The sequence below is a fragment of the Monodelphis domestica genome, chromosome 7, assembly GCF_027887165.1.
Source record: "Monodelphis domestica isolate mMonDom1 chromosome 7, mMonDom1.pri, whole genome shotgun sequence".
Taxonomy (NCBI): Eukaryota; Metazoa; Chordata; class Mammalia; order Didelphimorphia; family Didelphidae; genus Monodelphis; species Monodelphis domestica.
In genome coordinates this window covers 11,512,256-11,526,956 of record NC_077233.1, presented here as the reverse complement: position 1 = coordinate 11,526,956, position 14,701 = coordinate 11,512,256, and the positions used below count along the sequence as shown (strand labels likewise).

Here is a 14,701-nt window from a genome sequence, read left to right as displayed (position 1 = left end):
CCCAATGATCCCTTGTAAGTGTGCAGAAAGCTTGGCTTTGGGAACAGCTTGTTGTAAGGCCAGTTAGAAGGAATAAAATGAGGAATTAAGGGACCGCAATGTGCTGCTGACCCCAATGCTCTCCGAGGAGCTTTGGATCATACGTGGACAAAACCCAGAAAAATTCAATTTCTTTTTGTTTCTTTTCTCGAAAATCTACCTTTAATGTCTCAGTTTTCAGGCAATGTTAAAGCTTGTCAACATGACCTTTTTTGGTTCTTATGTGGCCTTTTTTGTAGCTTTCTATCTGAGCAAGAGAGTGTCTATGTTTCTAAGAGAGTGCCCCAAAGTACTGTTCCCTGGGACCTTTTATCCGATGCAGCTGTTGCCCCAGTATAAAGAAATGCCTTCATGTTCTTCCCCTTTCGTTTTAGATTGTGCCATTGTATGGGCCATTGCTAGCTAGCTTCCTGGCATTTCTTGTGGCATTCTCTAAGGTTTTGCCTCTGTAGTTTCATTTCTCATAGCCATCACTTTTCAACTATTTAACTACTAGTCTTTAACTCTCTGAGACTTAACTCTTGCCATTATAAATATTGCACATGTTTTTCTTAGGTTATATCTTTCTTCCTCCTTTGGTTCTTATTCAGCATATACGCAGGGTATCCCCTGTAGTTTTAAGCTATTAAAGTTGAATGATCTAAGCTGAAAAAGTAGAAACTAACTCAATTTGTTTATACCAATTTCCATTTATATCTATGTATCTACCTACCATCTACCATCATTTACCTGTCTATCTACTTGTTTGTCTATCCATATATCACCTCTTTTTAATCTATCACTTTTTTATCTATCATTTTCATCTGTATTTATCTTGTCTAAAAACCATCCATCCCTCCCCCCACCTCTGTCTCTGCCTCTCCCTCGTCCTCCTCTCTCTCTTTCTCTCTCTCTTTCTGTCTCTCTCTGCTGATCTAATCTGTAATCTATAACCTCCATCATCTGTCTACATCAATCTATCATCATCTCTATACCTATCATTTTCTTTAACATTTTTTCTCTCTCTATTTATCTTTTATATTAATCTATCATCTTTATCTGTCATCTGATTCTTTAAATCTCTATCATCTCTCATTATTTATTATCTTTATTTCTATCTTCCTTCTATAAACACTATCATCATCATCATCATCTCTGTCTCTTTCTCTCTTTCCCTCTCTTTGTCTCTCTCCCTCTCTCTGTCTCTCCCTTTATCTATCTCTCTGTCTTTGTCTCTCTCTGTCTCTCTCTGTCTCTCCCTCTCTCTGTCTCTCTCTCTGTCTCTTTCTCTCTTTCCCTCTCTTTGTCTCTCTCCCTCTCTCTGTCTCTCCCTTTATCTATCTCTCTGTCTCTGTCTCTCTGTCTTTGTCTCTCTCTGTCTCTCCCTCTCTGTCTCTGTCTGTCTGTCTGTCTTTCTCCCTCTGTTTCTCTGTCTCTCTCTGTCTGTTTCTCTCTGTCTTTGTCTGTCTGTCTGTCTCTCTCTTACATAGATTGTGACCTTTTTTTCTATACTTTTGCCAAACTTGCTTTTCAATCAGTTTTTGTGTTAAGATTTGTGATTTTGTCAGTAAAGGGAGCCCCCACTAAGGAAGGGTATTAAAACTACTCTGCCACTTAACATTTTCGAAAGACGCTCAGGGCCCTGAAGAGGTTTGGTAAATCACCCAGAGTCACACATTCAGTATATGAAAGAAGAAGGTTTGGACCCAGGTTTTCCTGAATCCCAGGCTCTTTCCATTTTGGAACATTGCTTCTCATTGATTACTATTGAAAAGAAGCAATAGTCTAAGGCATTTAATAAATTTTCAACACATCTTTAGGCTTTCTAATTTGCTAAATTTTGTATTTCATATAATGACATAGTTAACAAGTACCAAGAGAGACTGTTTTGTTGTTGATAAAACTTTGGCCTTTAAGTTTAAGAATTGAGTATAAGCCCCGATTTTATTTTTTCCATTTTATTTTTTTTTATTATCATGCAAAACACACTTCCATATTGTTGTAAGAGCAAAGTCATACAAAACCAAATGCCCACAATAAAACTGGAAATACACTGGTGTGAAAAAGTCTGCTTTGATCAGCATTCATTCCACTCCAACAGTTCTTTCTCTGGAATTGGAGAGAATTTCCCATTCTAAGTCTTTCAGGATTGTCCCAGATCATTGCATTGTTGAGTGTAGCCAAGTTTTCACAGTTAATTTTTATACGATATTGCTGTTACTATGTATGATGTTCTCCTGATTCTGCTTATTTTGCTCTGCATCAGTTCATGCAGATCTTTCCAACTTTTTCTGAATTTGTTTTGCTTAGCATTTCTTACAGCACAATAATATTCCATCACCAACATGTGCCACAATTTGTTCAGCCATTCCCCAGTGGATGGACATTCCCTCAATGTCCAGTTCTTGCCACCACAAAAAGAGCATTTATAAATATTTTTGTACAAGTAGGTCTTGTCCCCTTTTTATGATCTCTTTGGGATACAGACCAAGTGGTGGTGTTATTGGATCTAAAGGTATGCACAGTTTTATGGCCTTTTGGGCATACTTCCAAATTGTCCTCTAAAATAATTGGATCAAGTTCACAATTCCACCAGCAATGCATTAGTGTCCCAATTTTGCCACATCCCCTCCAACACTGATCACTTTCCTGCACTGTCTTATTGGCCAAGATAATAAGCCATGCTTCTTATACTTCCACTGAAGATATGATGCTGGCCAGTGTCTTTTTGGCCGTGGGCAATAGGTTGCAGAGAAGGTGTCATTTTACATTGATGAAGGGAGTTTCCTTGTCTAAGAGTTCTCTATGCCAGTCATATCCCAAGGCCTGTCTCTATCTCTATTTGGGAATGAAGGCAAATGTCTCACAGCCACAAATACTTCCCTAAGGTCTTGTTATCATACCTACTAAATGTTTAGCCACTGATTTTCCATGTATTTTCCTTAATAGCCAGCCTTTGCTATTTAATTCATTGCATTAAAAAGTAGAGTAGTAATCTTCCACACTGGTTCCTAGGAAAGGGTCTGTCTCTTGTAAATGAAAAATTTTAATATCTGCAAAGAAAATAGATATAAAGCACATCCCTCCAGTCCCTCTTCCCCCAACTAAAATCATGACATCCAAGATTTTTTCCCTTCTACACTGGAAATTTGAAATGGTCTCCAGTGACAAGTGGTAGTAGGCCCACATATATTTGGGTGTACCCAAAGTCTGAAGGCAGTTTTAAGTTACTAAGTATAAACCCAGGCCTGGGGTAGGCCATTATTTTGTATGGTGGCATATTTTTTCCTTCAGCCGGTTTTTGAAAATTAAAATTTTCCATTCAGTCTCAGGACCAATGAAACCATGCAGAGTGAATCAGAAAATTTAAATTTAAAAAATTAAAAAAAAAAATAGAAAAATAGAAAAACAAAAAAAAACCCTGAAATACTCTATTTGCCTTCATTATCTGGGTATTTAAACAAGATTGTGTTTGGGGAAGGTGTATACAGATCACGCCTCCACTTTGCTAATAGAGGCCTGATTTTAGTCTGTTTTTTTTTAAGTAGTTTTTTTGTGAAATGACCTGGTAGTTTAACAAGATAACACTGAAATTTCCATTTAATCATAAATGTTTGAAGGGTCTTAAAAGTAGTTCCTTGTATGAAGGTGACACCCTTTCTATTAATGCTGTCAGGAAAAAATGGCTATTTCCTTCCCTATAATCTGCTTTCTCTTATTATGAAAAGAGAATGCATTTTCCAAAAAACTAATAATAGGAATTTACACACCATCTGACATGACTCCTGTATTAGATTGTAAATGTTTCAGATGAAATCGGTTTAGATCTTATTATGCTGATGTTTCTGGGTATAAGAACTATAACAACTGAGCTTATTATTTCCACAGAAGAATTTTATTTGGGGTTAACATATAGAGAATGAAAAAGAATGTGGATGATAATAAGACAGGTAAACAGTTCTCTCTTATTTTCATCATTCTGGCTGCCTCTCCCAGTCCTGTGAAATTATTCTAAAGAATTATGTTTTTTCTCTACATCCAACCGAGATTTCTAAAAATGACTCAACCTTTTTTAGCTCTCCACCATTTTTGAACATGGGATTATTTTTGAAGCTTAAAGGCAGTGTCTTCCTTTTAAAGGATGGAAATACCTTTACACTCTGGCCCTCTGGCCCTAAAACCCCGCAGCTATGACACTTGGCAGTCTTTTAAAAATAGTATATACACACACGTCACAGCGACACACCAAGAGCATCAGGGTAGAACAATCATCATGCTCATTCCTGAGGGGCCTGTTTATGCTTTGTTGTCAAGGCTAATCATTTGTTTGTTTGAAACAGAGTGCTCTGTCTTCATTAAAATTCTTCGGGCCCATCACCAAGTGCAAACGTGTTATAATGTCACCAGCAGGCTTGATTTAAAAAAGAAAATCATCTCAGGTCTCCGGGCTAAGTTAACACTTTGCTACCCTGACACCTTTAGGGAAGGGATAGTGTTTTAGTTACGCTAACAAATGGCTGTGCTAAACATAGTGTAAACACGATCTGATTTCCCAACGTTGTCAGCTGTAAACCTCCTTAGCGAATATTCTTCAGGCTTCATATACACACACACTGTTAGACAATTGTTTTCTCTGAAGTAACCCTGATTTTCTCTCAAGAAAAAAACTTGGGGGTGCAGTTCTGGACCTCTTTTCTGAATTGCCAGCTAGATCCTTCTTCGGCATTTCAGCTTGGCTTTCAGTAGCCACCAAGTCAGATTTTCCCACATCAATGAGTCTTAAAACTTGGGTTTGATTATTCCCATTTGTGGGAAGATGTATTCCTCGCAGAGCAATGAATGAGACCTGGCTGCGAGACCCTTGACATTTCATTTTAAAATGTGGAATAGAGACATTGATGAAATACCAGATATAAAACATAGACTTTTGTGAAATACCAAATATAGAATATAAAGAGAATGTAGACATTGATGAAATAGCAGATGCAGAGTGCAGACATTTGTAAAATGCCAAATAGAATATCGAGAGAATATGAGCATTAGTGAAAAACCAGATTTAGAATAAAGATGAAACAGAATATAGATATAGAATATATATACATCTAGATATAAAACATTGATGAAAACTTTTTATAAGCATTTAGGCATTCTAGAATCTACTTAAAAGTAGAATTATAAGTCACAGATATATTGGGGGAAATATTGCTCTGATTAAATATTCCCTGATGCAGTTAATGAGCAGAATGGAATCTCATATTTCCTCTAAGTGAGTCCTATTTAGAGACCTCTGGGTCCCTTGTGAGTTGGGACTTTGTTTCACAGCAATTAGGGCTCGTTGAATTAAAATACATTCAGAGTCCTGGCAAATTATTTTCTAAAACCTATAAATGACCAATCCCCTTCCACATTCTAAACCTGTATTCTCCTGACCATGACTTTTGACCGGTGATGAGGAAGGACCACAAAAAGCTATTCCTTATGTTCTGTTTAGAGGATTGGACTCAACAATGGTTTTCAAATCAGTTGGGAAGAATATAGCAAAACTGTGGAATCTTTGTAGGAAATTAAAAAATGTCCTTAGCCCTTAGACCTAAGTGGTGATCGGTCCTGATGTTGGGAGTCAACTGTGAGGATGATTTCCAAAAAGAAAGGAGAACGGGGAAGTCAGCAGTATCTAATTCAGTGCATTTTAGCTCTTGCAGCTAAAGGTGAAGATAAATAAAAAGCATAGTTTAAATCTTGAGATCTCCCAAAAGAAGGGGGATTGACCCCATTGAATCATAATTCTTAACCCTCACCTTCCACCTGAATTCTTGGCAGCCAAGAGTGGTACAGATGAAATTCATCACAAATCTCATTGACAAAGTGCAATCAAGGTGAGACTCAATTAAATTAATCAATAAGGAGGGCAAGGCCAGTACCAATAAGTCAGTCTTGGCCAAGTTGGGAAGCCACCATTCATCCAGAGGAAATTGGTGGCTTTGGAAGCCATACAACTTGTTAAAGCAATGGGTTTAATCTGAGTATTGATTTTCCCTGAGATGTTCTTCAGGAGTTCCTGAGAAGATACCAAAGACAAAGACCTATGAGGGATTAGGGTGTGTCCAAGAGTCTGTTGTTTGAAGTGTTCCCCCTTTTTTATGAATATAGCCAAGTGCCAATGTCAGGCTAGAAAATTCAGACACTCTCTCCATAGCCCATCTGAAAACTTTAAAAAGCTTTTTTGACCAAAGCTGAGAGTACAAGAGTTTTTAATCAGTGAAATATTATTATGCAAGAAAAAATAGCCAATAAACCAGCAGAGGCATACTTAATGAAGCAATAGGTATTCCCCCTTCCATGATAGGATCTGATTTCTCAGTAGACATTGGCGTATACAAGAGAAATGGTACCTACGACAGTTTTTGTTATCCTTCTTAACATGACACACTTAAATATACCAATGCAAAAATTAGACATCTATCTTGATTTAGGCTTTGGGGTCATAATAACTTAGTTTAGCTCTTACCTGACAACACAGTGGTGGTGTGAGCCCAGGCAACTTCCTCTATTAATGCTCAAGGAGACTCTCTAATACTATAAACAACGTGAAGGGAACTTGCACTGTTAAAAAGAGTTTCCCCTATTAATGAAATCACTGACCCAATCTTTATCCTTCTATATAAGTGTGATGCCCAGACTCAAACTGAAGAAAGTAATATTAGATTTTAATTAGAAAAATTTGATATATGTTTCTGCCTTAAAAAAATAATCCCCTCTTTCATTTTCAGGGTGAATTTTTAAGGAAATTGTTTACATCAAAGCATTCTTACCCCTTTTTGTAATATGGATCCCTTTTGACTTGTGAAGTCTATGGTCCCCTTCTCAGAATCATATCTTTAAATGAATATATAGGATTACAAAAGAACTGTTTGTATTGAAAAATAGAATCACAATAAAAAAGCATGGACCCCAGGTAGATAAAGAATATTTACTTTCAGAGAGAGTTGTGGTATTGGGTTTGGTTTTTTCCCTCTCTTTTAGTAAACCATTCTAAAAGTGAAGTGGTTTGAAAATGGTAATCCAGTCTTTAGCTGCTTTAAAGCATCTTCCCAATTTGAACTGTTTCCTAGTTACAATTGAATCTGATATTAACTGATTTTTTATTCCAAAGTTCACAACTAAATTAATCCATCAATCAACAAATCGATATTAAATCAGTGCCTACCGTGTGCCAGGCACCATCCTGGGCACTGGAAGACGGAAGGCCATGATGAAATTCCCTTCCTTGTATTCTACTAGAGGAGATGATAGAGACACCTGGTAGGCGATACAGAATATGTACTTTGACTAGAGAGTAAATAAAAAGAAATGTCATGAGGCTTCTAGTGTTGGTGGCATAATTATAAATTATAGCTCTTTTTCTTTGGTTTGAGATGAGCATTTTAATTAATTATTATATTATAAATTATGAAAATAGAAACAAAAATAGGCTTCCAAGGGACTAGGCTTCTAATGAACAATTTCCTGATAGTTTAAAATAGAAAGTCAAATCATTTATTTCAACTGAATAGGTAGAGAGTAGGATAAAGAAGTAGCCCTGATGAAAGGCACCATTCAAGTCAATGCAGAAAACATTAGGTGCCTACTATTTGTGGGACACCCCGTTAGGTTGTGGGGACCCCAAATCCCAGAGACAACCCTCCCTTCTCCTCCAGAGCTCACATTCTAAGACCTGAGGATGTTTTAGGCTTGGCCTGTATGCTCTCCTGTCCTCCTTTTAACTCATAGCCAAGACCATGGAAAATCAAGATCTTTCATCAGAGGAAGAGAACTCGAAAGCAAAATTATTTCCTTTCTTATCCTCATGCTTAAATAATATGTTACATGCAAACAATTTCATTTTTAAAGAATGATTATTTCTGCTATAAATGCAAGAGTTATTTCTGTTTATACTAAGTTCTGGAATTTTTTTTTCTACTAAATCATTGCAAAGAGTGTCAACCTTCTCACAGTAGAATATTAGTATGGATTTTTTTCTAACCACGCATGTTTCCTCAGATCCTCCTTTGGTTGTAGCTTGCTTACCTTGTTCTTCCCTTGAAATTCCAATAAATATAATGTAACCAACATCCCTGCTGGATGTAATCAGCTAGCAGAATGGCCTGCGTTCTCAAACGTCTCGACGTTTTGTTATTTTTAGCTGTGAATTTTAAAGGGGAAAAAAGTTTTTGGAACTTCCTCTGTTGATTGTACACTGTGGTTAAACTCCTTGTTTTTCTCCTACCTGCTCTTTGAAGAAGTCATTTAGGAATAATGGGAAACAAGGGGTAGGCTAAACATTGCAGTGCCTCCTTGTGACCATCTGTCTGTGATGATTTCAGCCAAAAATTGGGATGCGTTGGCTGCAAATTACCCTGCAATGTTCTTCTTGTCATGTTCACGGTGTCCTTTGTTGTTGTCTGTGGACTTGTCCCCCACTCATGCATGTGTTTGCAGGTCTGTGTTCACGTGCTTCTCCATCCTTCTGGTGTTTCAGGTTGAGGGGGACCAGTTAAGGCATTTAAAAAAAAGAAAAAAGGATTCATGGGTTTAACTGTCAGGTGAAAATCCCTTCATGGTTACTTTTTGGAAGCCTCTCCTGTGGACATTGGCATCTTCAGTTCAGCCAGTTCAGTTTAGTGAAACACACATCCATTAATTTAATCATCTACTGTGCGTCAGGCTGCACTGGGTGTTAGGAATGCAAAGACAAAAGAAAGAAACAGAAAGGAAGAGAGAGAGGGAAGAAGTAAAGCAGAAGGGAAAGGAAGAGAAGAAGGAAAAATGAAGGAAGGGAGAATGGAAGAGAGAGGAAGACAAAGTAAGGGGGAGAGAGAAATGAAATGGAAGGAAGGAAGGAAGGAAGGAAGGAAGGAGGGAAGATCAGAAGGAAGAAATGTGGGAGAAAAGGTTAGGAAGGGAGGGAGGGAAGATGGGAGGAAGAGAGGAAGGGAGGGAGGAAAACAGGTAGAAAGAAAAAAGGAGGGAAGATGGGAAGGAAGACTCTCTGTCCTCAAGGAGCTTACATTTTATGAAATCAAATAAGTTATCTTCAACGGCTAGTTGACCACTTTGAATTTGCCAACCAATATTTGTTGAGAGATGATTGGCTTCGGCTCCGATAGACCTAGGCTCAAATCTTGTTTTTGATCCAAACTAGCTGAGTGACCATGAGCAAGTGACTTAAGAAGCAGACATTAATTCAAATGTCTATGTGCCAGTCAACTCTCCCAGACTGAGATTCAGAAGAGTATTATCGCTCTCTTTTCAAGGAAGGAGTTTCCACACCAAGAGTGTCTCTACCAACCAAACCAAAGTTCTTCTTTCTATACTTAATGTGTGCAAAGCACTATGGTAGGCCCCGAGGGGATGGGCCAACTTTAGCTAAGATGTCATGTGGCATCAGGGACCTTCTATCCTGTGACAAATGATAACAGCACAAAAGCATAGACATTTACCGACAGGGAAAAGGGGGGAGCAGTTTGTGGGCCTCACTTGCCTATGAGAGGCAGAAATTTAATGATGTCATTTTCATCCAGGAACATTTGCGTCTTGTTTTATTTTTGAAAACAAAAGCAAATGTCTTTAGTTCTTTCATAAATGAAACTTTGCCCATCCCTTGGGAAAATCTACTCAAAAATAAATTGTATAACCTCAGTTTGCATAACTGTTTTCATACTAACAAGGAGAAATCTGCTTCCTATCACTTAGCATCTTTTTCTTTTTCAACTGACAGGATACCCAAAATCCTTTTTTTTTTTTTAATGTTTTATAAGGTGACTTGCTTGGCCCTTGGTATTTCCATCTCTTACCATTCTAAACTGTTTTCTTAATTATTCCTTAAAAATATAATGTCGAAGGCTCATAATGTTGAAGAAGACTCCAGGATGAACCCTGAATTTGCAGATCGAATGAAGCAGCTGGACAAAGAGGCATCTTACTACCGCGATGAGTGTGGCAAAGCCCAAGCAGAGGTGGACAGGCTCCTGGAGATCCTCAAGGAAGTGGAGAATGAAAAGAATGATAAAGACAAGAAAATTGCTGAACTCGAAAGGTAGGTTTCCAAAGATTCTATTTCAAAATTCAGTCTGTGGTTGAGTTGTCATAGCTTGGGCTGCCATCTGAAGGAATAATCACATCTCTCGTACAGTATTTAAATTTGATCATAGAGTCCACAGAGAGCCTGTCATGGAACCAAAAAGAGGTAGGTTTATGCCCTGCCTCTGTTACTTGGAGGCTGGATGACCCTGGGCAAGTCCACTAATGCCTCAGTGCTCTGGACAATTGGCTAAGAATACATTTAGAAACCTGCCTTGGAAGGGAGAGCTTCCTCCTCTACAAGTGACATTACAAGTCCTGTTTTTAGCCAAGGAACGAAGAAGGCAGGCAGGGCAAACCATCTCTGCATTTGGAAATTAATTGGAGTTGATGTTTAATTTCAGGACTTTTCAGTATCTCTTGGTGTTTGGGCCAGTATTCACAGAGCTTTGTGAGTGGGTGATCAATTCCCTTGGAACCCATGGTTGCCTTGTAGGTGCAGTCCCTGGACCACATTCTCTGTGAAGCTCTTAGCTCCCTCCCTCACAAAACAACCTTTTATTCTTGCATTGTGTATGTATTTATACATACTTAATGATTCTCTCCATTAGAATGGGAATTCCTTCAGGGTAGGGACTTTCCCCCTTCTGTTTCTGGAATTTATCCTGGTGCCTGTCATACAGTTAATGGTTAATAAATGATTATCAGGCTGCTAAGTAGTACAGTCCTGGACTCCTCCAACTCCTCTTCTTGAGTTCAAATATGGCCCCAGACACTTCCTAGCTGGGTGACCCTGGCCAAATCACTGAACCCTGTCAGCCTCAGTTTCCTCATCTATTTGGTGAGCTGGAGAAGGAGATGGCAACTACTCCATTATCTTTGCCAAGAAAACCCCAAATGGAGTCCTGAAGAGTTGGTGATGACTGAACAATGGAACAACAGATGGTTGTTGATGGATTCTCCAAAGGAGACATCACTGGAAAACTCAGTGGGAGGTTCAATCTGCTAGAGTGACTAATGAGATGGCCTTGGAATTGGGAGAATTGGGGTTTTCTGTGAGCCTAGAAAGTTATTGACCTTGAAGTGGCCACAGGTGCCTCTCTGAGCCTAAGTAGCAGAGGGGGCTTAGTCTCTTTTGTGAAAGAGAGATTTTCACTGGGAGTTTCCATACTACTAGGCATGTCCATTGGGATTCTGGTTTCCCTGCCATCCTAGAGAGAGGGCATATGCCTGGAGCAAAGAATCCTGGAACCCCAGAATTGGAAAGGACCGCAAAGGCCTTTGATCCCAAATTCTCTACTGGGATTCCTGGTTAACTGACCCCTTTCTTTGCATGAAGACCTCCAAGGGGGAAATGGGAGTGGACGGGAAGGGAATAGCAGGGAAAAAATAAACAGGAGTAGCACTTGGTAGGTAAGCACTAATTTCCACATTTTACAGCTCAGGAAATTGAGACCAGGCGAGAGTAAGAGAATTGTCCAGGCTCACCTTCCTTATATAAGTCAAGGAGGCATTTGGACTTGGGCCTCCCCAACTGGAAGCCCTTTGCTCCATCCACTGAACCACACTGCCTCTAAAACAAGGGTTATTATCATTCATTTGATCTGGTGAAGTCTATGGATTTCTCAGGATGGTGTTTTTACATACATAAAATATTATACATAGTACAAGAAAATCGATTCTGCTCAAACACAGCTATCAAAATACTATTAAAGCCCATAGATCCCATGTTCAGAACTCTTGGTCTAAATCCAATTGATTTTGAGTTTGAAAATATAAAGAAGCCTTATTGGGGACTTCTAGGTGGCTCAGTAGATTGAGACTTAGGCCTAGAGATGGAAGGCCCTGGGTTCAAATCCCTCTTTGTACTTCCTAGGTGTGTGATGCTGGACAAGTCACTTAATCCCATGGTCTAGGCCTTATTGTTCTTCTGCCTTGGAATCAATATATAACATTAATTCCAAGACAGAAGGTAAGGGTTTCGAAAATAATACAATGAAATAAATAAAGAGGGTTTTTGGAAAGCCAGGAGGCATTGTATTAAAGGGAGCAACAGAACTGATACCGCCCTGGTTTTCCTTGATTATTTTTTCTTTTGCCATCCTCAGTGATGGAGGTGGATTAGTGGATAGAATTCTGGGTCTGAGTCAGGAAGACCAATTCAAATGCAGCCTCAACCACTTAATAGCTGTATGACCTTGTGATAATCACTTAAACTTTGTCTCAGTTTCTTCAGATATAAAATGGCACTTACTTTGCTAGGTTATTGCAAGGATCAAATGAGATTGTATTTATAAAGCACTTATTCAGTGCCTGGCACATAGTAGGCACCTAATAAATGTTTATCACCTTCTCCCTTTTTCCTTCCTGCACGCCATACCTCACCCCATCCATAGTTGAAGTGCCTAAACAAAACTTAGGCGAGTTTATGACTGGAATGGCCCTAAGATCAGAGATGAAAGGCTGGATAGGACCTTTGAAGCCATTTAGCCCCATCCCCCCATTTTATAGATGGGAAACTGAGGCTGAGGCAGATGAAACAGCTTACCCAGAGTCATAGAGTTAGCTTACTACAGAATTGGAGAGAGAACCCAGCTCCCTTTACTCCCAGTCCAGGAATTCTTCCATTGAGCACCTCTAAAAGGCACCATGACTGTTAGAGAATGGCAGAGGAATTAGAGTAATCAATCAGTCAATAGATAGTCATTAAGCACCTACTGTGTGCCAGACATTCTGAAAGGTGGGGATCTTAAGAGAAATGGAAGAATCTGACCTCAAGAAACACACTGTTGAAAGAAAAATAGACACATACACATGCATGTTTGTGCGTGTACACATGTATACATAAACAATATAGATCTATGTCTATATATAGCATATAACAACATGGAAGTGGGGAAGCACTCCTGTAAAAGGTGGTGCTTGAGCTGAGCATTGAAGGAACCTTCGAAGGGATTCTTGGGTCAGATTACTTTGGTTACAACAGCATCATGTTGAATATCCAAGACATTTCAGGAACATACAACCTCTAATACATGCGACCAACACAGAGTCCGACATGTCCTGGCCTGGCTGCTCTCCTTAAGGGCCATGAACAGCCACATGCTTTTAAGGCCTCATCTTTGTTGTTGGAAGGAGGCATGGAGGGAAAGGAGGCATGGAGGCCAGTTCTCCAACCCTGGGATGTCCTGGCTTCAGGAGACGCTCATTGAGGAACTTCCCTCCCCTGCTGCAGTGAAGAAAGTCTCTGAAACATTTAGGGAGAATCCCAGAACCCTGAGAGTTTAAGTGAAGAAGTGACACAGGGGCAGAGATTTAGAACTGAAGGAGATGCTAGAATCGGTCTCACTCGCCCTTGGGCGCTTAGTGTGAACAACTCCCTGGGGGATCCTGACTCCCCCAAATGCCTCGGGCTCTGAACGAGAGCCCCTGGTTTTACCAAAGTCCCCCAGAGTACATTCAAGTCCTCTGACCATCTGGAATAGACTTCCTGGAAACATCTCTCTAACTCAACCAATGGCTTTGAAAGCCTTTTTAAGCTTTTCTCCTATAGGCTGGGGTTCGTTGATTATTGGTCAATATACGGTTTTCCCCAGTTTAGATATCTGCCAACAATCTCATAGGTTCCTTTAAGTTGTTGTTCACTTGTTTCAATCATGCCCAACTCTTCTTGACCCCCGTTTGGACTTTTCTTGGCAGAGATACTGGAGTGCTTTGCCAGTTTCTTCTCCAGCTCATTTGACCGATGGGGAACCTGAGGCAGGCAGGGTTAAGGGACTTGCCCAGAGTCATATAGCTAGTAAATGTCTGAAGCCAAATTTGAACCCAGGAAGTGGAGTCTTCCTGACTCGAGGCCTGGAGCTCTAGCCACTGGACCTTCTAGCAGCTGGGCCTTCCTTTAAGTGGACTGGAGTAATTGACCTACTGCCTCAGTGACCTCCACCCCCGAGGCAAGAGAAGTTAAACAGCTTCCCTGTCTTATGTCTATGCCCATGTGTTGGTGTTGGTGTTGGTGTTGGTGTTGGTGTTGTTGGTGTTGGTGTTGGGTGTGTGTGTGTGTGTTTGTATATTTTGTATGTTTCAGACAAGAAGTTTCATCTTTTTGGAGATCTCTCATTATGGAAAAATCCCCTCTCAATGCCGTTTGTCATGTTGCCCACAGACGCTCTGAGCCCCCTCTTACAAGTAGGAGCTCCTTGAGGGCAGGGATTTTTGTCTTGCTTCTTCATACCCCCAGCCCCCAGCCCTGTGCGTGGCACACTTAATCAGTGCTGGATGAATGATTGACCTGGGATTCAACCTCAGCTCTTCTGCCTCCAAATCCATCACTCTTCCCAGCAAGCCACACTGTCTCGGTGCCCATCGTTGCATCGCTAGTCTGTTTCCATGGTGGGACGAAACCCGGGTCTTCCTGATTTCTAGAACACTAAGACTCGGTCGCCTCATCTTTAACTACTCCAAAGCACAAGCAGTAATAATACGTGCTGCATTTTTCTCCCTCTGAGGGATTTGGAGGTCCAGCGACCTCTTATAAATCGTTTTCATATTAAGAAAGAGAGCCAGAGGAATGCTAATTAGTTATCAGGTACTGTATACATAACATAATTTTCAAGGGAAGAAACAG

General features: G+C 39.9%; 1 protein-coding gene across 10 annotated transcripts in view; it reads left to right on the top strand.

Annotated features, from left to right (window-relative positions):
* The window catches only part of ERC2 (ELKS/RAB6-interacting/CAST family member 2), a 1,021,362-nt gene that overhangs the window by 420,676 nt on the left and 585,985 nt on the right, over positions 1-14,701 (top strand). For all 10 annotated transcript variants that reach the window (XM_056804190.1, XM_056804183.1, XM_056804182.1 and 7 more), the window contains one exon: positions 9,900-10,093. In XM_056804190.1, the coding sequence (XP_056660168.1) occupies positions 9,900-10,093 (194 nt within the window). The remainder of the gene's footprint in view (positions 1-9,899; positions 10,094-14,701) is intronic.